This window comes from Lygodium microphyllum, chromosome 5, assembly GCF_053477565.2.
Source record: "Lygodium microphyllum isolate KBCC chromosome 5, Lygodium_microphyllum_v1.1.10, whole genome shotgun sequence".
NCBI classification, from domain to species: domain Eukaryota; kingdom Viridiplantae; phylum Streptophyta; class Polypodiopsida; order Schizaeales; family Lygodiaceae; genus Lygodium; species Lygodium microphyllum.
In genome coordinates this window covers 46,459,301-46,485,232 of record NC_141139.1, presented here as the reverse complement: position 1 = coordinate 46,485,232, position 25,932 = coordinate 46,459,301, and the positions used below count along the sequence as shown (strand labels likewise).

The 25,932-nt window shown below is 40.7% G+C and overlaps 1 protein-coding gene across 1 annotated transcript in view; it reads left to right on the top strand.

Annotated features, from left to right (window-relative positions):
• The window catches only part of LOC148035774 (E3 SUMO-protein ligase SIZ1-like), a 70,517-nt gene that overhangs the window by 31,745 nt on the left and 12,840 nt on the right, over positions 1-25,932 (top strand). Inside the window, exons 8-16 of the mRNA XM_087677789.1 lie at positions 7,583-7,670; positions 7,860-7,935; positions 8,036-8,109; positions 8,197-8,301; positions 8,387-8,545; positions 8,665-8,769; positions 9,309-9,389; positions 9,481-10,756; positions 10,840-11,091. Coding sequence (XP_087533915.1) covers positions 7,583-7,670; positions 7,860-7,935; positions 8,036-8,109; positions 8,197-8,301; positions 8,387-8,545; positions 8,665-8,769; positions 9,309-9,389; positions 9,481-10,756; positions 10,840-10,988 — 2,113 coding nt within the window. The 3' untranslated portion in view covers positions 10,989-11,091. The remainder of the gene's footprint in view (positions 1-7,582; positions 7,671-7,859; positions 7,936-8,035; positions 8,110-8,196; positions 8,302-8,386; positions 8,546-8,664; positions 8,770-9,308; positions 9,390-9,480; positions 10,757-10,839; positions 11,092-25,932) is intronic.

Genomic DNA, 25,932 nt, shown 5'->3' with positions numbered 1-25,932 from the left:
CTATGTTCTTACTTTGCACTCTGCTAGAGAGTTGGGATACATTCAGGATTGCTATGAGCAATTCTAATGTGATTCTTTTGTATGTTGATGTAGAGAGTGCTCTACTCATGGAAGAAATGAATCGGCAGAACAATGCATCCAGTAAGTCTTCTAGTGCTTTGCATATTGTTGAGTTCCGAGTCGCGAGGGTCGAGACAAACAATACTTGCTAGCAGCAGAGAGACAAAGAGAGAGAGTAAAGAGTAGAGAGTAGAGTGAGAACGACTTGTGGATACCATGACAAGTGTACCTCTTTCAGTCTTTAGAGAGATATATATATATATATATATATATATATATATATGTATGTATGTGTGTGTGTGTGTGTGTGTGTGTGTGTGTGTGTGTGTGTGTGTGTGTGTGTGTGTGTGTGTGTGTGTGTGTATATATGTATGTATATATATGTACGTATATATATATATATATGAAATTACAAGTGTGCTAAGGGTGTGTTCACACTTGAGCGCATTTAAAAGGCACGAGGGCCTTTTATTCCCAACAACCTCCCACCTAAAGGCAATGTGCCTTAAGCAGAGAAAAGAATCAGCTAAGTCTAGGTATGTACAAAGCTGAAATACATATATCTATCCAACTCCCATCATCTGTTGGTAATGAGCAAACCGCTCTGCTTGAAGACCCTTCATGAGAAGGTCTACATGATTATCATTGGTATGCACTTTGACAAGCTCAATGCTCTTGCTGACAAGTACATCTCTAATAAAGTGGTACTTCACATATATATGCTTCATCTTTGCATGAAAGACGGAATTCTGTGCTAGCATGATAGCACTTTGACTATCACAATGGAGAGTAGGTAACTCTGTAACCAAGCTCTCCGACTAGACGTGAAAGTCATAAAGCCTCCTTGTATGCCTCAATGGCAGCCACATACTCTGCCTTTGTAGTAGACGATACAACACACTTTTGTATCTTGGAGATCCAAGAGACTGCTCCTCTTGTGAATGTAAACACATACCCAAAAGTAGACTTTCTGCAATTTGCATGACCAGCATAGTTTGCATCCGTAAAGCCAACGACAGATGCCTTATGCTTTTCAAAGTAGATGCACAAATCCTTTGTGCCTTTGAGGTATCTCATAATACCTTTCATTTCTTCCCAATACTTTTGACCAGGGTTTTCCATGTATCTGCTAACCACTCCCACTGCAAAGGCAATGCCAGGACATGTAGCAACCATAGCGTACATCAAACTGCCAACAACTGAAGCATATGAAGGCAATGGAACCCCAATTGTTTTCTCCCCCTCCATATTGAAACGCTGCAAAACGTTGGAGATATACTCTTGTTGAGATAGATAGAGTAATCCTTTCGACCTAGCTCTGAGTATTCGCATGCCAAGAATGTGATTTCTATCACCAAGATCCTTCATGTCAAAGCTGCCATGAAGACTTTGCTTCAGTGAGTCATAGTAGCAATCAGCATGTCATCAATATACAGAACCAAGATAATTAGGCTGCCATCTGCTGCCTTCTTGGTGTACAAGCAGTGATCCACTTGACTTATATGAAAACCTTGAGACTGCATAAATGCATCAAACTTATGATATCATTCTCTTGGTGCTTGTTTCAGCCCATAAAAACTCCTTTTGAGTTTACATACGATCTTCTCTTTCCCTTTTGCCACAAACCCTTCAGGCTGCTGCATATACATGTCTTCATGGAGATCACCATGTAAAAATGCAGTCTTTACATCCATCTGTATGAGCTCCATATGTTCAACTGCAACCAAGCCTAAAATGGTTCTCAAAGGTAATTATCTTGACTACAGGAGAGAAGATCTCATCAAAGTCAATTCCATGTTCTTGCTTGTACACCTTTGCAACCAATTTGCTTCTACTTTGGTGAGGAACTAGAAGTGAGCTTCATCTTGTAAACCCATTTGCATGGAAGTGTTTTCTGCCCTTTAGGCAACTGCACTAAGTCCCAAGTGCCATTTTTCTCAAGAGATTCCATCTCTGACAATATGGCTTTACACCATTTCTTGCTGTCTTGTCTGTCCATTGCTTCCTTGAAGCAAGTCGGTTCACCATAGTTTGTCAACATGACATAATCAGCCACATTGTTCGCACCAGAAACAAATCTATCAAGTTGTCTAGTAGCCCTATACGATCTCCTAACCCAATGATCATTGTTTGCTGATTGTTTCTGCAAGTTTCCATTTTCAGCATGCCGTCTTGGCATTTGAGCTTGCAAATCAGCATTAACAGCTTGCTGTCCTCACTGTTCCTGCACATGTAGTGGCTCATTATCATGGGGAATAGCTGGTTGATCATTTTCAACATTATTTTGTGCATTTGCAGGTTCATTTACAGGAGGTATTTGCTGCTGTACAACGGGCACATTTTGTTGTCCAAAAGGTGTTTCTTTCTAGAATACAACCCTACGGACCTCCTCAGTCTTTTCGAGCTGTTTATGCATGCGATCTTCCAGGAAGATAACATCATTGCTGCATGCTACTTTCCTTTTCTCGGAATCCCATAATCTATACCCCATTTCACCCTTGTCACCATATCCTACGAAAATGCATTTGGAAGACTTTGGCTCAAGTTTGCTGCGTTTTTCTTTACAAATGTGCACAAATGCTTTATAGCCAAACACTTTCAAGTGTGCATACAAAGATGGCTTGCCCGACCACACTTCTTGGGGAAGTCACACCCCCTCCTCCCCCCCCCCCCCCCCCCCCCCCCAACAACACCCACACCCACCCAAAGACTTGTTTGGTGACCAATTAATCAAGCGTACGGCTGTCATAACAGCCTTTGTCAAAAAACCATGGGGTAATGCAGCATGAGACAATGAGACAGCATTGTATAGACCTTATGCTGTATGGTTTGATTCACACACTCTGCAACTCCATTTTGGGGTGGATTATGAGGGGAAGTGAGCTCCCTCTTGATCCCTTTGCTGTCACAAAATGCCTGAAAGGCCTTGGACACATATTCCCCACCATTGTCAGAGCAAAGATACTTAAGTGTCTCATTAGTTTGATTTTCAGCCAATGCCAAGAATTTTTTAAACTTGTCAAACACTTTATCCTTGCTACGAATAGGGTAAACCCATACCTTCTCTGTAACATCATCGATAAAGGTGACAAAATATTTCTTTTCCCCTAAAGATAACCCTGGCATCTGACATATATCGGAATGTACTAACTCTAGAGGAGAAGATTTCAGCGAAAGATGCTTATTATGAGATGTCTGTGCTTGTTTACCATAAACACAATGATCGCAATGCTCAAAATTAGCATAACGAAGACAAGGCAAGTAACCCAAACGAGAAAGTACTTTCATTCTAGTTTGATTCATGTGTTCCAACTGGCCATGCCACAAAGAAACGCTTGGCTGCTCGGTCACGATAACAACATGATCACTTACACTAGATACATGGAGAGGATACAAGGTATCACTTTTACAATCTCTGGTAATCACTCTAGATCCCTTACAGATCTTCCATTTCCCATCACCAAAGGTGGTATGAAATCCATCGTCATCTAGTTGTCTTGCGCTAATCAAGCTCTTCTTGGAGTTGAGGTACATGCCGTACATGTTGAAGTGTGAAGACAGGACCATACTGAAACTGCAATTGCACATTGCCAATACTTGCAATGTCACATGCATAGTTGTCCCCAAGATGGACAACATTATGTCGACCCCTTGTATAGGTAGAGAACCACTCACGATGAGGGGTGACATGAAAGGAAACACGTGAATTGGGAATCCAAGTATGCATGTCATCATCTGTACTTGCAAGTAAAGCATGTGTACCAAAGTGTGAAGAGACCAAGAGTACATCACTCCCACTGTCATTGTTATAAGTGACTACATTTACCTTTTCAATTTTCACATTGCTATTCTTAGGTTGAGTGTCTGTCTTCTCTTCCTTGCTATCATCTGTCTTCTTGCCCTTTTTTTCTCTTTGTTCCATTTGTAGCAGTCACATTTAAAGTGACTCTTCTTGCCACAATGATGGCATTCAACATCTTTGCCACGTGATTTATTCAGTCCCTTGCTATCAGATTTGCTTTTCTGCTGTGATTTGCCTCTAGTATGCAAAGCATTGGAAGACTTACTAGATGCGTTGTTTTGCCGATTCATTTCTTTCGTGAGTAGAGCACTCTCTTCATCAGTATACAAAAGAATCGCATGAGAATTGCTTATAGCAGTCTTGAATGTATCCCAACTCTCTGGAAGAGTGCAAAGTAGGAATCTACCTTAAATTCTTCATTAATTAAGAACTTCAAGGCAACCGGCTAAATGAAAATGGAGTTAAACTCACTCAAGTGACTAGACATTGTTGTACCCTCTTTCATACGCAAATCCATAAGCTTTTTCAGCCAATATACCTGGGTTGCGGCACTCTTCTGTGCATACAGTTTTTCTAGTCAAGTCCAAATAGCATATATAGAATCCAAACCTTCAATGTTAAACAGCAAGGCATCAGAAATCGATTGCTTGATGGTTGAGCGTACAGGCTCATTTAACTCATTCCAATCTTCCTGTTCCATATTTGCAAGGTTTGCCTCTTTGTCTGATGATGAGAGGGCTAAAATGGCCAAGATACCATATGCTTCAATTGTTGGCGGTTTGATGTATGCTATGGTTGCTACACGTCCTGACATTTCCTTTGGAGTGGGAGTGGTTAGCAGACACATGACAAACCTTGGTAAAAAGCATTGGGAAGCAGTGAAAGGTTTTATCAGATACCTTAAAGGCACAAAGGAGTTGTGCATCTGCTTTGGAAAGCAGAAGGCATCTGTCGTTGGCTTTACGGATGCAGACTATGCTGGTCATGCGGATTGCAGAAAGTCCACTTCTGGGTATGTGTTTACCTTCACAGGAGGAGCAGTCTCTTGGATCTCCAGGCTACAAAAGTGTGTTGCATTGTCTACTACAAAGACAGAGTATGTAGCTGCGACTGAGGCATGCAAGGAGGCTTTATGACTTTCACGTCTAGTCGGAGAGCTTGGTTACAGAGTTACCTGCTCTCCATTGTGATAGTCAGAGTGCTATCATGCTAGCACAGAATTCCGTCTTTCATGCAAAGATGAAGCATATATATGTGAAGTACCACTTCATTAGAGATGTACTTGTCAGCAAGAGCATTGAGCTTGTCAAAGTGCATACAAATGATAATCATACAGACCTTCTCACGAAGGGTCTTCAAGCAAACAGGTTTGCTCATTGCCGACAGATGATGGGAGTTGGATAGATATATGTATTTCAGCTTTGTACATACCTAGACTTAGTTGATTCTTTTCTCTACTTAAGGCACATTGCCTTTAGGTGGGAGGTTGTTGGGAATAAAGGGCCATCGTGCCTTTTATATGTGCACGGTGTGAATACACCCTTAGCACATTTGTACTTTCATATATATATCTGTCTAAAAACCTAAAGAGGTGACGAGTGAGGTACACTTGTCATTGTACCCACAAGTCGTGGTCACTCCTCTCTCTACTCTGCATTCTCTCTCTCTCTCTCTCTGTCTCTCTGTTGTGTGAATGTAGTGCGTGTCTCGATCCTCGCACTCTTTGTCACAACAAAAAGGCTAGGAGAGAAGATTTAAACCTCCTTTGCGAAGAATTGAAGAAAATCAATCATTTATTGCTGCTGCTCTGTCTCAACAGCCTGTAGATGCGGTCACTTATTGTTGATTGGTCTTCTCTTGCACTTGGCTGCCTGAGAAGGTCCTCCAATGGCTGTAAATCAGATCGGCAGCATCTTTTCCCTCTCTCTTGCAGGCAGAATGCACTAGAATGCCTCTCTCTAGGCTCTAAAGACGTTTTTCAGTCTTGCATGGGCATTTTTGACAAGTGGCAGCCTTCCCAAATGGTTTTTTGAGCATTTCCATAATTAAATATTAATTATTTTTCAGTATTTGAGTAATGAAAATTAATCTAATAATTATTTTAGTGCCCAGAAAAATAATCTGATTGGCTAGTAATTAATTGAATAGAGCAACTTCCATTCCTGAGTGTCTCTGTGCCATTTTTGACCATTAGATTGGCGTTAGGTTCCATTAAACGCTACTTCTCTAGTGTCATCCGTTGACACTTATGGCCAAATGAATGACCTGGGCCAACAATTGACACCAGATGCTACCAAGTACCTGTGCGGCATAACTTATAGCAACTTTTGCCTTTGACATCCCGTGATTTCCTCGGGTCTTGGGCTCGTAAATTTACTCCAACCCTAGTTACACCTTACATGTGCAACATTTACTAAACCATGTGATTAAAAATTAATCCACATGATAAGTGAGGTTTCAAAAATACATGTCCTCATGACATCGACTATATTAGCAAGCTGTCCTAATTATAGCAAGTAAAATGTAACATATCTGTGGTAGTTAGTGAAGGATGACCAGGTGATGAAGTATCCAAGGATTTACACATTTATTGGAATGATATGGGAGAGTTCTTTTGTTATGTACAACTAATTTTCACTCTAAAGAGCAACATAGGTATGGCAATTAGGGAAGGATGACTGAATCTCCTGGATTAACACACTTGTCTGCAGAGGTAAGTCTTTAAACCACAATATCCCTTAAAGTGCAATGCCTGATCAATGCCTCTTGTGACCCTAATATCAGTTTTTGTACCTTGAAAGAAACGTCCTAATTATAGCAAGTAAAATGTAACATATCTGTGGTAGTTAGTGAAGGATGACCAGGTGATGAAGTATCCAAGGATTTACACATTTATTGGAATGATATGGGAGAGTTCTTTTGTTATGTACAACTAATTTTCACTCTAAAGAGCAACATAGGTATGGCAATTAGGGAAGGATGACTGAATCTCCTGGATTAACACACTTGTCTGCAGAGGTAAGTCTTTAAACCACAATATCCCTTAAAGTGCAATGCCTGATCAATGCCTCTTGTGACCCTAATATCAGTTTTTGTACCTTGAAAGAAACGTCCTAATTATAGCAAGTAAAATGTAACATATCTGTGGTAGTTAGTGAAGGATGACCAGGTGATGAAGTATCCAAGGATTTACACATTTATTGGAATGATATGGGAGAGTTCTTTTGTTTTGTACAACTAATTTTCACTCTAAAGAGCAACATAGGTATGGCAATTAGGGAAGGATGACTGAATCTCCTGGATTAACACACTTGTCTGCAGAGGTAAGTCTTTAAACCACAATATCCCTTAAAGTGCAATGCCTGATCAATGCCTCTTGTGACCCTAATATCAGTTTTTGTACCTTGAAAGAAACCATTCATCAAGAAATCCAAATTAATGGAAACTCTAGTTTTATCTGATTTCATGTAAGTGATGTGATGCACCGTGTTGGGAAGAGTGTTTTATGTGTGTGTGTGTGGGAGGGAGAGATGTGGTGCATGCTGTTTATGGTGATTAATTATGGGTCTGTTTGCGATACACACTATACTCTGCCTAGTGTGCCTGGTCCTCTTACTTTATCAGGGTGTATGGCTTGAAACTATGCACTTTGCCTTGGGTTTTGTTAAATACATACGTAGATGATGTAGTTGTTATTTCAAATATCTGCCCTTTTTGCAGACCGAGCACAGTACACAAGTTGGAAGCTCCATTCTTCCTGAGTCACAGTGATTGTGAGCTGCTGAACAAGCCTAATTATGACCTTCAGGTTCTCGGCCATGCACTATGGTTTAAATTCTTCCTTTTCCTTTGCTTATGCTACAAGGGATTTGATTCAACTTAGGAGTTTAGTTGCTTTCACCTTAAGAAATCTTATAGACAGGGCTTTAATTCTTGGAAAACTATTCCATTATTGTACATTTGAAAGGGATTAACATCTCCTTTTTTTTGCTGACAGGTCTGGTGTGTACTTCTTAGTGATAAGGTTGCATTCAGAATGCATTGGCCTCAGAAGTCTGAATTAATAGTAAATGGTATTCATTACTAACCTATTGCCCACTAAATAACAAAGACTAAAGTTATGCATTTTTTGTTCTGGTTCTGGATAGTTGTTTATTATTCTTTTTCTAACAGGAAAACCGGTGCGGGTAACTAATAGGCCAGGTCAGCAGTTGTTAGGGATAAATGGTCGGGATGATGGACCTTGTGTGAGTTTATCTCCCCCTGGTAGACTGATATTGTTTGCACTATATCAAGGAGTGGAAATTGACATTGTAGTTCTGCACAAATTGCAGATTTTTGATTATAATGAGGGACAAAACACTTTGTCATTTTCTGCCTGCGATGGAAGAAGTTTTTGTATTGGAGTTCGAATAATTCAACACAGGACCATAGATCAGGTTTTGAGAAGTCTGGAAGTTTTGTCTTTCTAGGACGGGGTCCTCTTGTCAAAGTTGTCAAAGTTAATGTATGATTTATTTTCAGGTCCTTGGTGATATCCCAAAAGATACAGTGGGTGAAAGTTTTGACACAGCACTCTCTCGCGTCCGTCGTTGCATAGGTGGTGGTGGGGATTTAGGTGATGATAATGATAGTGACCTTGAAGTTGTTTCAGAATCAATCACAGTGAATCTCCGTTGTCCTGTAAGTCTTGCATCTTCTGGAGTATTTTCAACAACTTAGGACAACAAAATAGCCACAGTTAAAAGAAATACGAGGATACTGATGGAGAGCTCTCCTTTTTTTTAATTATCACCAAGTAGATGAGTGCATCTAGAATAAGAGTAGCTGGACGGTTCAAGCCTTGTACCCATATGGGCTGCTTCGACTTGCGTACATTTGTTGAGCTGAATCAAAGAGCACGGAAGGTATCTTCAATAAAGAGCATGCAATTGCCAATTTTATTATTAATTGCCTTGTGATCTTGTAGCTTCAAGGTTACCTCGTTTTTTAAATTGCAGTTCTCTTCCTATTATGGAGAAGACTAACGGATTGTTTACGTAAATTTTGCAACCAAAGATGCCTTCCATATTGCTTGCAAATGATATTTTTTCCTCCCCTATTACTCAGTGTGAGTGTTACAATGCATGCTAGTGGCAATGCTATTAGTATATGCCAGCATGAATGGTCACAATGGTGCTCTGCACTACAGACCTCATGTCTAAAACTACTGTTTTAATACTCTCCTGCTGTAGCATAAATGTGAAATGATTTGCATCAAGTGTATGATGCATCTGCTGTGGCTATAAATTATAGTTCAAAGGACTTTCATTTCACAATTCAAGTCGCTGACTGTGTTGGCTTGCAGTAGATTTACCTCAGAAGTGTAATGGCAGGTGCTCATTTTGTGGACTTAATGATGTTTTCTTTTGCAATGGAGCTTGCTGACTTGTCATAATGTTTACAGTGGCAGTGCCCGATATGCTTGAAGAATTACTCATTACAAAATCTTATCATTGACCCGTTTTTTTCTCGGATAACAAAGATGGTAATACAATTCTTAACTCCACTTTTTGCTGTGTCATTTTGTTACTCCATTTGAATGCCTATGTGGTGGTTGTTCTCTCTGTGATGTGCAGCTTAAGGGCTACGGGGAAGATGTGACGGAAGTTGAAATGAAGCCTGATGGTTGTTGGCGCCCGAAATTAGAAGGTGACGCCAAGCCTAAGGAGCCTTGGCGCTCTCCAGATGGTTCCATCAGCTTACAGAATGGTGAAAAGAAGCTTTCAGTGTATCAAGGCTTTTTGAATACACCCAAGGTAGAGGAAGCTGTCTCAGTTGAAAAGATTCCTATTAAAATTGGGCTTAAAAGATCACGAGATGGCACATGGCAGGTAAATGGGCCTAAAGGTATCACAGGTTTTGAAAGGAATGGCTTTGGTGCACGTAATCCATTGATGCATGACCGGGCATTATCTGGAAGCAGCAGTGCAACTGCAAGTGTTGAAGAATCTAGTGTTAATCAGGAGGTGAATGAGCTGATTAGACATACCAGAAGGGATGATGCTGAAGCCCATTCATTGTCTATAGAAGCTGCAGGCAACTCTTGGATCAATGGATTACCAGAAAAGGATTCACATCATGAACAAAACTCAGTGATTATTGTGGAAAGTGATACGGAGGAAGAGAATGTGAATGATTACAATTTGGAAGTCGGAAATATTGGTGGCTTACCATTGTTTCAAACATCAGTTCCTGTTACAGAGGTCCAAGGCAACCATACAACTTTTACTCTGGCCTCAGAGAGTGAACTTGGGCCTGTTGGACTTGAAACAGTAGCTCCCCTCAATGAGGTGGGCTCCTTTCACAATCAAAGCTCTCCATCATTGAATCTTTTTGACATTGGTAGGGGTGATAAGAGTCAAACCATAGAGGATAGCAGTTTGTGGGGACCAGAGTCACATTGTGCACCTTTTGAGTTCTTGGGCCCCATACCCGGCAATGGTAGAGCAAGTCAAAGTTGTCCTGCTTCACAAACAGTTCCTCAAACAAATTATGAGTTATCAAACCATAAGTTGTGGGGAACTAACTTTCTAGAACAATCTTTTCCGAACTCTGATGCTCAATCTCAAGGTTATGTGTTGCCAGATTCTCAGGGTCAAAGCTGTCAGAACTTGACCTCAGAAGATCCATCTTTGCACAATTTTCTTCCAACTCGACCAGCTAAGTTTTGTTCACAGAACTCTGCTCGCCATGCTTTACCAGATCCTGCTCCAGCTTCATGTGAGGATCTGCAACCTGGGTGGTTCCTCAGCTTGGGTAGCAGCGGTTCACTTCCTGATACTGCACACCCTGCTTATGACAATGAACTGCAACCACAAGCAGGGACACGATTTGATGCAATCCTAGATTCAGGTCCATATCCACTTTTCTTTTGAAAGTTATCTTGTCTGGATCAAAACTTGAAGTAATTTTATATCTACACATTTGTTTGGCAGCTTCCGTACTTCTTGATTTAAGTAATCATGGAACACGAGCTACAGCTGCTGGAGAGGACAATACAAAAAAAAGAACCAAAAGCAGTGGTGTACACCGATCTGCTCATTGGCCGAGGAATTGCTTTGCAGTGGATTCTGACTCTGACTAAAATCAAGGATCATTAAGATTAATTGATCCTTGTTAATGCAGTCACCATATTTTTTAGGTTAGCTGGAGATCATGGCTGTTGGAACCTCGTTTGTCGAATCCCGGTAATTTTCTTGGCTGTCTAGTTCTGTTTTGGCATTTGGTCAGGCTATTTAGCTGGTGCTTTGGGAAATAGATTAACTGCCTGTTTACTACTCTCTCTGTCTTTTCACTCTCTTTTCCTGACACCAGGAATAATTTAATATTCAAATTCACAGAATGAAAGAGAATCCAATGATCTGTATTAGTACATTGTATACACTTTACCTAGCATGACCGCATGTCCAGGGCATGGGGAGATTTAAAACGTACAAGCCATGGGCAGATCTACAAGATGTTGCAGCTTGGACACACCTACATGTTTTAAGGCATAGAGATATCTATCATGTATAAGGCATGTGCTTGGTCTGAGATAACAGGTCTGGGATTGCAAGTTATACAATTACAAGCATGAAGAAGCAGGGTATGTAAAAGCCTAGTGATGCTGTCATGGGGATGTGTATTTTTAATGGTTAGCTTTGTCATTATTAAGTTGTGCACATGTGCGATGCACATGCAAGTCAGTTAAGTCACGGTGACAGCCAAAGTATCCTCTAGACCCATAATCTAGCATAGTTGACTATCACGGAGACACATAGGAGGTTGGGTGGCTGTTGGCATTGCAAAACACAAGTCTATCTAGCATGAGAACAGGTCGCATGATGACAAAGACAATGGTGATGACATTGGGAGTAGGGGGACAGTTGGCTGGACACGATGCAGGCCACCACGTATGGATCAGGTTGCTCTAGGTTGTAGGGGCGTAGGCACAAAAATGGAGGTTGGGCAGCTCCTCAAACAGGGTAGTAGGCTGGGTGGCAACTGGTTAAGGTGGCAGATCTCGTTGTGAGGGACAGTAGAGCAGATTAGCTCCAGAAGGCGGCACACAAGCCACTCCCATGGGAAGCATCCACCAAGTGTTGGATAGGTCAAGGTGATTAGTAGTCAGTGAAGAGGGAGACCAACTGAAGATTGAATGATGGATGTGAGTGTAGATGGATTAATGCTCATGCCCTATTATAGACACTTGAGTCATTGAAGTGTCTATGGTGGCTCCCAAGTTGTCTCGAATGGCCTCGGATATTAATAAATAATGCAAATAAAGCCTTGTTGGGGTTGTGTATGGAGACCAAAATTAAGAAAAAGAATTAATGTAATACAATTCACTTAATGACTTTGGTTGCTCAACAACCTACCATCTATTGCGGATTTTTCTTGACTATCATATATACTGTATTGCTCACTTGGCATCTTGGGCACATCAGCCACTCAGTACTGGAATTCCAATTGTCATGGACGCATGATATCTACCTGGTTTGATAGTTCTAGATGCTATCACTTGTTGCGAATCACTTAGTTGCTATCACATGTTGTAGATTGACTCTTTGCTGCTACTGATCTTAGCGGATATAGTTTGTTCATGTGTGAGTTTTTGCATGTTCTGGTGGGCTGGGCATTTCATGACGTGGCATGTTTATATTGGTGCTTGATTATGTTATTCCTTTTATATGGCCTTAAGTATGGCTGGCCTACTTGTTTATTTGTGGCCCCTAGATGTTGGTTAACCTGATCATGATTTTGGCCTATTTATAGGCTAGGTGCTCCTTCCTTGTGTCACTTCATCTTGTATACTTCTATAGCAGGTTCCGTTTGAGAGAGAGAGCTGGTGCAAGTGCCCACACAGCTAGTTACTCATGTTGTTTTTGTACTGTCTCATGTCTTGGTTTACGAATTCCATTTCTGGGGCATCTCTTTTCGTTTGAGTTCTTTATGCCGTTCTTCTTCTTTTGCAATTTTTCTATTTTCTCTTCTTTTTTATGTTATGTAGTCTATTGTAATAGATTTCTATGCTTCTATCACTACATCCACTTCTGACAATTGCAAACCCTAGATCACACAAAATCCCCCTTCCTTCTTTTGTGAAGATATGCTAGGGTTTGCACAGAGGAAACATAGCATGTATGACCAAGACTAAAACACAAAGACTCAGATAGAGACAAGCAAAACTCAAAACCTAAACACAAAACACAAAAACTCAAAACTTAAACATAGAAACAAGCACAAAGAGAAGAAACTTTGAAGTGAATGCATGCTGTAAATGAATGTAAGAGTGCACAAAATGCCCAAGGGTAGAGCAATGGAACGTTAGAGAGTGACGTCCATCGGAAGCTAATCCGAGATGATGATTGCAAAAGTATGGCTCCATAAATGAATAAATGAATGAATGAATGAATGACAATTCCCTAGTGTCACCATTGATACTAATGGCTAATTATATGTTTTTGGCCAAGTTTTGATACCGGGTACTACCTAGTATCTATCGAGCATAACTTATTATTGTTGAGAAACCACTTCTTGAGTTCACACGCTTCATTTTAGGATTTTGAATTGATAGCCACAAAAGGGCTGGTGTCCACATTTTGGCCACTTTCTCAGTGGGCGTCCATACAGTGGTGTGCTACCCTAGACAGTTTATGCCTATAAATAGGCAGCCACTTTATTCATTCTTCACATCACCACCACTCTTCAGTCATTCTTCACCCCTTTTTCTCCATCATCAGACACCTTTTCTTCTCTCACCAATCCCTTCCACTGCTCTCACATCCCTTTAGGAGGACATTGTGGTTCGTGGCTACCTTCACCCTTCCTCTTCTGCTTCAGGCGCCTTGCCCCATCATTAGGCCTTGCATTTGGAGCATCTTCCATCTGGCGTCACTATCATTTGCTTGGCGTTAACACCCTTCTTCATTTTGCTCCACCTTCACTTGTGTTTTTTAGTGTGGAGATCTTCTCCTTGCTTGGTATCATCATCTTCAGCTTGGCGTCAGCATCTTAGCCTCTAGCGATGGTCTCCGTCATCGAGTGTCAGCGATTTCATCACTTGTTCGTCATATGGGCTGTTGGGACCCATGCTTTGCAGCCTGGCTTCTCCTTTATCACTTGGCATCACTCATTTGTCATTCACAGAGGCTGTTGGGACCTGCGTTTTTGCAGTCCGGTTCATCCTCCATCATCTAGCGTTATCATTATCCACTTGGCGTCAGCATTTGGGCTGCTCTCCGTGCGTTTGATAGCTCTGATACTCTAGGATTTGCTTTTTGCCACCCAAATCACTCTCTGACATCAGATTACAAGTGCTAAGGGCGTGTTCACACCCGAGCACATTAAAAGGCATGAGGGCCTTTATTCCCAACAACCTCCCACTTATAGTCAATGTGCCTTAAGAGAAGAAAAGAATTAGCTAGGTTTAGGTATGTACGAAGTTGAAATACATATATCTATTCAATTCCCATCATCTGTCGGCAATGAGCAAACCGCTTTGCTAGAAGACCTTTCGTGAGAAGGTCTACAGGATTATCATCTGTATGCACTTTGACAAGCTCAATGCTCTTGCTGTCAAGTACATCTCTAATGAAGTATCCCTGCGAGCAGTCAGCATGTCATCAACATACAAAACCAAGATAATCAGGTTGCCATTTGCTGCCTTGTTAGTGTACAAGTAGTGATCTACTTAACTTTTATGGAAGCCTTGAGATTGCATAAATGTATCAAATTTATGATACCATTCTCTTGGTGCTTGTTTCAGCCCATACAAACTCCTTTTGAGTTTACATACCATCTTTTCTTTCTCTTTTCAACAAACCCTTCAGGCTACTGCATATATATGTCTTCATGCAGATCACCATGTAGGAATGCAGTCTTTACATCCATATGTATGAGCTCCATATGTTCAACTGCAACCAAGCCTAAAATGGTTCTCAAAGGTAGTCATCTTGACTACAGGAGAGAAGATCTCATCAAAGTCAATTCCATATTCTTGCTTGTACACCTTCGCAACCAATCTTGCTTTTACTTTGGTGAGGAACCAGAAGTGAGCTTCATCTTGTAAGCCCATTTGCATGGAAGTGTTTTATGCCCTTTAAGCAATTGCACCAAGTCCCAAGTGCCATTTTTCTCAAGAGATTCAATCTCTGACAACATGGCTTTATACCATTTCTTGCTGTCTTGTCTGTCCGTGGCTTCCTTGAAGCAAGTCGGTTCACCACAGTTTGTCAACATGACATAATCAACCACATTGTTTGCACCAGGAACAAATCTATCAGGTTGTCTAGTAGCCCTAGACAATCTCCTAACCCAATGATCATTGTTTGCTGACTGTTCCTACAAGTTTCCATTTTCAGCATGCTGTCTTGGCATTTCAGCCTGCAAATCAGCATTAACAGCTTGCTGTCCTCGCTATTCCTGCACATGTAGTGGCTCATTATCATGGGGAATAGCTGGCTGATCATTTCCAACATTATTCTCTACATTTGCAGGTTCATTTACAGGAGGTATTTGCTGTTGTATAGTGGGCACATTTTGTTGTCCAAAAGGTATTTCTTCCCGGAATACATACCTACGGACCTCCACAGTCTTTTCGGGCTGTTTATGCATATGATCTTCCCGGAAGATAACATCATTGCTATTTACTACTTTTCTTTTCTCGGGATCCCATAATCGATAACCCATTTCATCCTCGTCACCATATCCTAGGAAAATGTATTTACAGGACTTTGGCTCAAGTTTGTTGCTTTTTTCTTTACGAATGTGCACAAAAGTCTCGTAGTCAAACAATTCTAGGTGAGCATATGAAGGTGGCTTACCCGACCACGCTTCTTGGGGAACTCCCTTCCCCCTGTTTGGTGACCAATTAATTAAGTGTACGGCTGTCATAACAGCCTGTGCCCAAAAATCATGGGGTAATGCAGCATGAGACAGCGTTATATGGACCTTGTCTTGTATGGTCTGATTGATACGCTTTGCAACTCCATTTTGGGGTGGATTTTGAGGGGCAGTGAGCTCCCTCTTGATCCCTTTGTTGTCACAAAATGCCTGAAAGGCCTTGGATACATATTCCTCACCATTGTCAGAGCGAAGACACTTAAGTGTCTTATCAGTGTGATTTTTTACCAATGCGAAGAATTTTTGAAATTTGTCAAGCACTTCATCCTTGCTACGAATAGGATAAACCCATACCTTTCGTGTAGCATCATCGACAAAGGTGACAAAATATTTATTTTTCCCTAAAAATCTTGGCATCTGACATACATCTGAATGTACTAACTCTAGAGGAGAAGATTTCAGCAAAATAGACTTTTTATGAGACGTCTGTGCATGTTTACCATAAACACAATGATCACAATGCTCAAAATCAGCATAACGAAGACAAGGCAAGTAACCCAAATGAGAAAGTACTTTCATTCCAGTTTGACTCATGTGTCCCAACCGGCCATGCCACAGAGAAACTCTTGGCTGCTTGGTCATGGCAACAACATAATCACTCACACTAGATACATGGAGAGGATACAAGGTATCACTTTTACAATCTCTGGTAATCACTCTAGATCCCTTACAGATCTTCCATTTTCCATCACCAAAGGTGGTATGAAATCCATCATCATCTAGTGGCCCTGTGCTAATCAAGCTCTTCTTGAGCTGAGGTACATGCTATACACGTGTAAGTGTGAAGATAGAGCCATGCTGAAACTGCAACTGCACATTGCCAATATCTGCAATATCACATGCATAGTTGTCCCCAAGATGGACAACACCACGTCGACCCCCTGTATAGGCAGAGAACCACTCACGATGAGGGGTGATATGAAAGGAAGCACCTGAATCGAGAATCCAGGTATGCATGTCATCATCTGTACCTGCAAGTAAAGCATGTGCACCAAAGTGTGAAGAGACGAAAAGTACGTCGTTCCCACTATCACTGTCATGAGTGACTATATTCACCTCTTCAATTTTGACACTGCTCTTCTTAGGTTGACCCTCTTTCTTCTCTTCCTTGCTATCATCTGTCTTCTTGCCCTTTCTTTTCTCTTTCTTCCATTTGTAGGAGTCACGTTTAAAGTGACCCTTCTTGCCACAATGATGGCATTCAACATCTTTGCTAGGTGATTTACTGTGTCCCTTGCTATCAGATTTGCCTTTCTGCTATGATCTGCCCCTAGTATGCATAGCACTAGAAGACTTAATGGATGAATTGTTCTACCGTTTCATTTCTTCCATGAGTAGAGCACTCTCTACATCAGCATACAAAAGAATCACATTGGAATTACTCATAGCAGTCCTGAACGTATCCCAACTCTCTGGAAGAGTGCAAAGCAAGAACGTAGCCTTAAATTCCTCATCAATCAAGAACTTCAAGGCAACCAGTTGGCTGAAAATGGAGTTAAACTCACTCAAGTGAGTAGACATTGGTGTACCCTCTTTCATACGCAAATCCGTAAGCTTTTTCGGCCAATACACTTTACTTGTGGCACTCTTTTGTGTATACAGTTCTTCCAGTTGAGTCGAGTTAGCATATGTAGAATCCAAACCTTCAATGTTAAACATCAAGGCATCAAAAATCAATAGCTCGATGGTTGAGCATGCAAGCTCGTTTAACTCATCCCAATCGTCCTGTTCCATACCTGCGGGTTTTGCCCCTTTATTCTTAATGGGCTTTGCCTGCATCTTTTGCAATAGGATATTGTAGCACTGTTTTTGCCAAACTGCAAAGTTATGTGCTCCTTCAAGCTTCTTTATGTGCATGAGATTACTGCTATCACTGCTGCCAGCCATGATTTTCAGCCCAAATGTGACAAAAAAATTCAGCAAATGCAAGCGCAAATTGTCACACAAGTGACCAAGGTACAAATAAGTACCAACCAGCAATAAATGACCATGTAGAAGCAGAGATTTCAGATCTGTAATTAAATTTTCAGAAGCACCAAAGCATGTGCTACAGCATTCCACAACTGATTATAGCTGTTCCAAGGGCATATACATCACATTACATGAGAAAATCCTAAAATTTAGCTGCAATTTTTGTTGTACATGTACCCATGAGCATAAAATTTGACACACATGGTCAAAAGTCCCAAAATTTTTGTGCTCAAAGCATCAACTACACATCTGCATTTTCTTTTTCATGCATACAACAAGCCAATTTGGCCAAAATAGAGTAATTTCAGCAAAACCCCCAAATTTTTCCGTGGTGGATGCCCAAATTGCATGGAATTGAACCTGCATGTACATAAAATGACCAAATGGCGCACAAATTTTGCCCAAACTGCAAAAGCCCCAAATTGCACGGGGTCCAATGTGCATGAATGTCGAGAAATTGGGTAAATTTCAGCTCAATTTTGCATGTACATGAAGAGTCCCAAATGTTGGAGATAAAATGTCTCAAATTCCTGCAATTTTTGAGACAAATTGTCTTGCCATGCATCACAACCCCCAAATCTGAGAAAAGCCCCAAATTTTTGGGCCTAGATTGCATAGATTTCAATGAAATTGACTCATCCAAAAAATCTCACTTGCATTGAGAATCCAAAAAAAAAATAAAATTAGAGGCCTGTGCATTCAATGTTTGTAATTTTTGGTCCAGAGATCATTGCAATGTGTGTTAGGCAGCAAGTAATTTCAAGACACAGATTTGCACTCTGTGCTTGTAAGTATGAAGACCCGGTAAAGGGAAGGGGGTAAAGGGGTTTCAAGAAAAAAAATAGATTTAAAAAAAACACGTGTCGGGGTCCATTGACCTGCTCGACCGTGATGCTTCCTCTTCAGTGCCGTGCAACTCGTCTCTAGTCCCGTTAGTCGTCCGTTCGGCTTGACGTCAGTTGCAGTCACCATCTGTTAGCAAAGCCTGCTTCCCTGCTGGTTGCCCGTCAGCTACTTCACCAGTCGACTGCCTCATGCCTATTGTCGTCGTGGTCCATGCTAGACCCTTGACCAGTCGCCTACCTTGTTACTTGTCACGAAAACCGTTTGGCGTCGCGTTTAGTCATCTTGTCACCTATCACTCAGTGCGACCTCGTCAGCTGCCAGGCAGCTCGTCTGTTCGTCTACTCGCCACGTGTCGGCTGCTCCTCAACAGTCCACAAGACTGTTATGCCTGTTGGGCTACCCCTCAACAGCTTGCGTGAGCCATTGGCTCTAATATCAGTTTGTAGAGTTCAGGAGGTACGAAGATCGAGACAGTAAGTGTTCCTTACAAGTAGCGAGAGAGGGAGGGAGAGAGAGAGAGAGAGAGAGAGAGAGAGAGAGAGCAGAGTAGAGAGTGTGCACGATTAGTGGGTACAATGACGAGTGTACCTCTTTAGGTTTTATATATATATATATATAAAACCTAAAGAGGTACACTCGTCATTGTACCCACTAAAGAGAGAGAGAGAGAGAGAGAGAGAGAGAGAGCAGAGTAGAGAGTGTGCACGATTAGTGGGTACAATGACGAGTATACCTCTTTAGGTTTTTTATATATATATATATATATATATATATATATGTATATATAAGTACAATTACTAAGGGTGTGTTCACACTCGAGCACATTAAAAGGCACGAGGGCCTTTATTCCCAACACCTAAAGAGGTACACTCGTCATTGTACCCACTAAAGAGAGAGAGAGAGAGAGAGAGAGAGAGAGAGAGAGAGAGAGAGAGAGAGAGAGCAGAGTAGAGAGTGTGCACGATTAGTGGGTACAATGACGAGTGTGCCTCTTTAGGTTTTATATATATATATATATATATATATATATATATATATATATATATATATATATATATATATATATAAGTACAATTACTAAGGGTGTGTTCACACTCGAGCACATTAAAAGGCACGAGGGCCTTTATTCCCAACACCAGACACACGATTCAGTTTTTTCTGAACTATAAATTGCAAACAATGAGTGCCTGAGTCTCGGAATCAGATGCATGTGAAATTTTTTGCTTGGTTGAGCCAATTTCTTGAAAATTTGTGTACTCTTGGACTCCGAAAATTGGGGCTTTTGTAGAATTCGTGAAATTTCTGCAATATTAGCTCGTACTTGATACTCGGGAAGATGTATTGATGCAATTGGATCATATTCATTGCAAAAATTTTGGGGCTTTTCACATTGGTGATGTATTTTTTGTCGATTTGAGATTGGACAGTGAAATTTGCGGCAGATTCACTGCTGAGTGGGAGTTTTTTTGAGCTTTGGATGCTTCAAATGTTGAAAAAGGGTAGCTTTTCTTGGTATATGTATTGCTGAATACTTATTATGTAGTGAAAGAATGGTAAATACAGCATTTGGGTATTATGGTGATGTATTACTGAAGTGGGAGATGTCTTTAATGCAAATGTATCAGTTTTGATTCATGTATATGCTGCAATAAGTACTTGAGACTGAAATTGCAGCTAAACATCTGCTTCTTGGATACCTTGGAAGTACAAGAGTGTGTACTTGTTACAATTCAGCAACCTTGCTATTGGCTGAAAGCATTCAGCCCCTTATTGCAGTTGTGTATTGCTGAACATAAGCCTGTTACTTTGTTAGATGAGGATTGGGCTAAAATGAATTAAAAGGCCATTACTTACATTAAAATGACCGTCACAAATGATAATTTGGTTGATATAAAGGGGCTTGATACTGCCTATGTAGTTTGGGATAAACTCAAGGCTACTTATGAGAATACAACTCCTGTCAATTAGGTACATCTCATGCGGAAGTTGGTCAATTTGAAGCTTGATGAGTCTAAGCTTGCCTTTGAGCATTTGAATGCTTTCAGTGGTATTTTGAGTCAGTTACAGGATGCAGGTTTGCTAGCTTTTGATCCTAAATTGAGGGCTATCTTCTTGCTCATGACCTTACTTGATTCATGGGAAGCATTGGTTGTGTCATTGAGTAATAGCCCCAACTTGACATTTGATGGTGTGTGTGGTTCTATTCTAAATGAAGAGGTTAGACGCAAGGCAAGTGGGGAAAATAGTGGATCAGCCTACAATGTAAGAGGAAGAACTAAAAAAAGATCTAATGTTGCAAATTAAAACAAAAATCACAGCAAAAGCAAGAAAAAAACACCAAGATGTAACTTGTTATCAATGTGGTCGCAAAGGGCATAAAAAGCCCGATTGCAGGTACTTTAAAAGGGAACAAGAACGTAAGAAGTAGGCTAATGTAAAAGGCAAAAAGAATGACAAGGATGACAGCTCTACCCCTAAAGAGATAGAAAAAGCAATTGTGGCATCTAGTGTTGTTATTGAGGAAATAGAAGAGGATAAAGATGTTGATTTATCGGTTGCATTTTCAAATCTGCTTACTATGACAGTGGAGAACATATATATCACTAAAACAGATGTGATAGATGCTTTGTTGTTAGCTCATGATGGCTTGTCACAATCGTGGATTGTTGACAACGATGTTTCATTTCATGTAACTCCATCTTTGGAGTGTTTTTCCACTTACGCAGAAGGGAATCTTGAAAATGCAGAAGGTAATCTTGGAAAATTCTACCTTGGCAATAATCATACATGTGATATTGAAGGAATGGGCACCATACACACGGCTCTAGAAAATGGTCAGGAATTGATTCTTCATGATGTTAGATATGTATCTGGCATCAAGAAGAGCTTGCTTTTTGTTGGGCAGCTAGACAACAAAGGTTACTTCACTACTTTTGGAGGTGGAATGTGGAAAATACAGAAAGGGTCTATGCTAGTCACTAGAGGTGGTAAAAAGGGGACTTTCTATTATCTCTACTGCAAGGCACTTCCTGGAAAGTTTGTTGCAATTGTTGAAGTACAGTCACACATGGAGTTATGGCATAAGCGTCTTGGATACATGAGCCAAAAGGGTTTGCAGACACTTTCTTCACTTGGAAGAGTCGATGTGAAAAACTCAAAGCTTGAATTCTGTGACGATTGTGTTCTTGGTAAACATGTAAAGAGTCCATACTCTCATGGAGCCTCTAGGAAGGCATGTATCTTGGATTTAGTCCATTCTGATGTATGCACCATGCCAATAAAAACTCATAGTGGTTTCCGTTATTCTATGTCTTTTATTGATGACCATTCTAGAAAGCTATGGGTTTACTTACTTAAGCAGAAAAATAAAGCATTGGATGCTTTTAAAAAGTTTTATGCATTGGTTAGCACTCAAAAGGGCTTAAAATTAAAATGCATAAGAACAGATAACAAGGGAGAGTATGTATCTAAAGAATTCAATAAGTTTTGTGATGTCAATGGGATTTAAGGGGAGCTTACAGCTCCTTGCAATCCATCATCTAATGATGTGGTTGGGCGAATGAGTTGCACGTTATGTGAGAAGATTCGGTGCATGCTGTCCACAGCTTATCTCTCGCAATCGTTTTGGGGAGAGACACTTAAAACCGGGTGCATATTTGCAACCGATCTCCACATCGTGCACTTGAAAGTGGCATCCCTGAAGAGGTTTGGTTTGGCAAACCTACTTCATATGACCACTTAAGGGTTTTTGGCTGCGAATGCTACGTACATGGACCTGTTGATAGCAGAACGAAACTTGACATGAAAACTCATAAAGGCATCTTCATGGGTTATGGAGATGAAGGTGAAATGGGCTATAGAGTTTGGGTTCCAAGCATGAAAAAGGTGCTACACAGCCGGGATGTGGCATTTAATGAGTCAAAGCTGCTGAAAAATGTCACATTTAATGACTCAGACAAAATGAAAGTTAGATTTCAGCATGATCAATTACTTGAGCAGCCACTGAAAATTCAGCTCCTTTTGATGCTGATTATGACAATTGTCGTATCATTATTGAGCCAGATGAAAATGGGTAGCAAGGGGATGTTGAACATCAAGTTGAGCACCAAAATTAGCATGTTGAAAATGAATTACAGCAGCCTGAAATAGTATTACAGCAATCTGAACATGTAGTTCAGCAGCCAAACAATGAGGTCATTGACATTCCCTTGGATGTGGATCCATTATCTGATAACACAGATCATTGGGTAAGAAGGTCTACATGTGTTAGAAGACCTATACAAAGATTTGATCCTTCTTTGGATTGCAATTTGCTCACAGATAAAGGTGAGCCTCTTATGTATAAAAAGACCTTATCATGTGAATTAAAGAAAAAGTGGGAGCTAGCTATGTAGGAAGAAATGAAGTCATTGTATCAAAATGATACTTGGGATTTGGTCATATTGCCCAGGGATAGGAAAGCTATTCCTAACAAATGGGTCTATAAAATCAAGTGTGTGGATGGCAAACCCAAATACAAAGCTGGACTTGTGGCTAAGGGCTAGCCGCTATACACAAAAGGAGGCCATTGATTTTCAAGAAGTGTTTTCTCTTATTGTCAAAATGACCACTCTTCGAGTGTTATTTGCCATTGTAGCATCTATGGATCTTGAACTTGATCAGATGGATGTTAGAACTGCATTTCTGCATGGTGATCTGGAAGAAGAGCTGTACATGAAACAGCCCGAAGGCTTTGTTATACATGGAAAGGAGCATTTGGTATGCAAGCTTAAGAGAAGCTTGTATGGTTTGAAACAGGCTCTTAGACAATGGTATAAAAAGTTTGATGCCTTCATATCCTCACATGGATTTAAAAGGAGTAGTGCAGATCATTGCTTATATATTAAGAAGGATAATGATGGAAGCCTTATTATACTTGTGCTTTATGTGGATGATATGCTTATTGCTCGTAAGCATAAAAGCTTTTGAAAAGACAATTGAATTTCGCCTTCTCCATGAAGGATTTGGGTGTAGCTAAACATATTTTAGGCATGCGTGTAGCAGGAGATAGAGAGCAACAACTCTTATTTCTCTCACAAGAAAAGTACTTCAGCAAAGTACTTGATTGTTTTTCTATGGCTGATGCTCAGTCTCTTGGTGTACCTTTTCCACCTTATCTTAAGCTTAGCAAAGTAGATTGCCCAAAAGATGATAAGGTAGCCAGTTCTATGAAAGGTGTTCCTTATGCATGAGCTTGTGGTTCACTCATGTATGCTATGGTTGCCACTAGATGTGACATTGCTTATGCAGTGGGAATTGTAAGCAGATTCATGTCAAATCTTGGCAAAGCACATTGAGAAGCAGTGAAATGTATCCTACGGTACCGTAAGGGCACACACAGAAAATGTATTTGCTATGGCAAGGGTACGTTAGATCTGCAGGGGTATTGTGATGCTGACATGGCAGGTGACTTGGATACCTGCAAGTCTACTAGTGGGTACATCTTTATCTTGACTGGTGAGACGGTTTCTTGGTGCTCTAGATTGCAAAAAATAGTAGCACTCTGTACCACTGAGGCATATATTCAGCCACTGAAGCTTCAAAAGAAGCAGTATGGCTTGGTCGTTTGGTCAAGGATTTTGGACTGCCCACGAAAATACCTGTACTTAGATGTGATAGCCAGAGTGTTGTATGCTTGGCTAAGAATGCCATGTTTCATGCACGTACCAAACATATTGACGCTCGGTATCATTTTTTTAGACGGGTTTTGGATAATAGTCTAGTCACCCTGACTAAGATCAAATCATAGGATAACCTTGCAGATGTTCTCACTAAATGTCTTGCAAAGGCTCAACATGAGCATTGCATTAAACTTGTGGGAGTTGGTTAAAGGCTCACTTTGGATCTTTAAGTGGAAGGTTGTTGGATGTAAAGGCCTCTCGCGTATATATTACTTCACACGTGAACTCACCTTAGCGGGTGTAAGTGTACCGTACCCTAGGTATAAATACATTCTTTTATTCTTTGTGTATACGACACTAGTATACACCTATCCGTCGACTCACTCTCACACTATCTCATTGTTCAGCACTGTTCAATTCAATACTATTGAGCACCTCGACTATTGTGCCTGCCCTCTCTCTGTGCTTCTGCTTCAACTTTACACTATTCTCTCTTAGTGTTTGTTGTACACACTCCGTGTTACTCCCCGCTTGCATTGTCACTTATTTTGACATGGTATCAAAGTATACATGTTATTTTTGACATGGTATTAGAGCACAAGAGCTCAAAGAGCTAAAGACTCTGTTCATTAGAGAAGGCAAAGTTGGTTGCGGGTCCGGCATCATCTATTGATTTTCCCTTTCATTTCTGTCGCATCACTAGGAGACAAAGATACTCTTCTCTTCCTCTCGCATCCATCCTCCCTTTTACAGGTTGACACTCTAGTGCTATGACTTCTCTACAGGTAGATAGACAGACCACCATGCACTTGCTATGCCACTTCTCCCTTTTAGGCCACAGAGTTTATTTTGCATCGGCTTTCAAATTTTTATACTCAAGGCAATAAGACGTATCCAATGTGCACCAAGCCCTTTCAAGCCACAGGAGGATCGACTAGTTTCAAGGCTTTCTCGCGACTCCTATAATGTGTTATTGAGATTGCTTCTACTTCTTCTAGGGTTTTAGGAATGCCACCTCGACAACCCGTGGTTTTGCAGTCCGCTCCCTTGAGAGAGAGTGATTGTTGGATAACGTCCCTTCGGCAATCGGCTCCTTTGAGAGATGGTGATTGTGCGGCACCCTCCGTTACTTCAGCTCCGCCGTCCGCTCCATCAAAAGACAATGATTGTAAGATATCATTCCCTTTGCAGTCCGCTCCTTCAAGAGAGAGTGATTGTTCAACACCCTCCATTACTTTGGCTCGGCAGTCCGCTTCAATGAGAGACAATAACTATTGCTTCACATGAGTCTTATCTCTCCCTACTCTTGACTACTCAGGTTCAAGAGGCCACCTCTAGGAGTTCGATACCCCAAATACCTTTTTCTGCATGTTTGACAGTACTTCCTCTGTTATTAGACTAATATTTAAAATGACAAACTAATATTCAAACTTGGATGTTTTAAAATTTCTACAGCCAAAAATCTCTTTAAAGCAAACCTCACTCCCTATTTGATTGATGATGTTGTTGAGGTCTTAGAAAATGGAAAACCAAACCGTCCACTAGAAAATGCTAAACTTTGATGACTCATAATAAACATGCAACACTATCAACTAATTGTTGGTCAACTATATCAATTGGCCAAGATAGCCTACAATGGCATTGTGTGGGAGCTTTCGCTCAACCGCC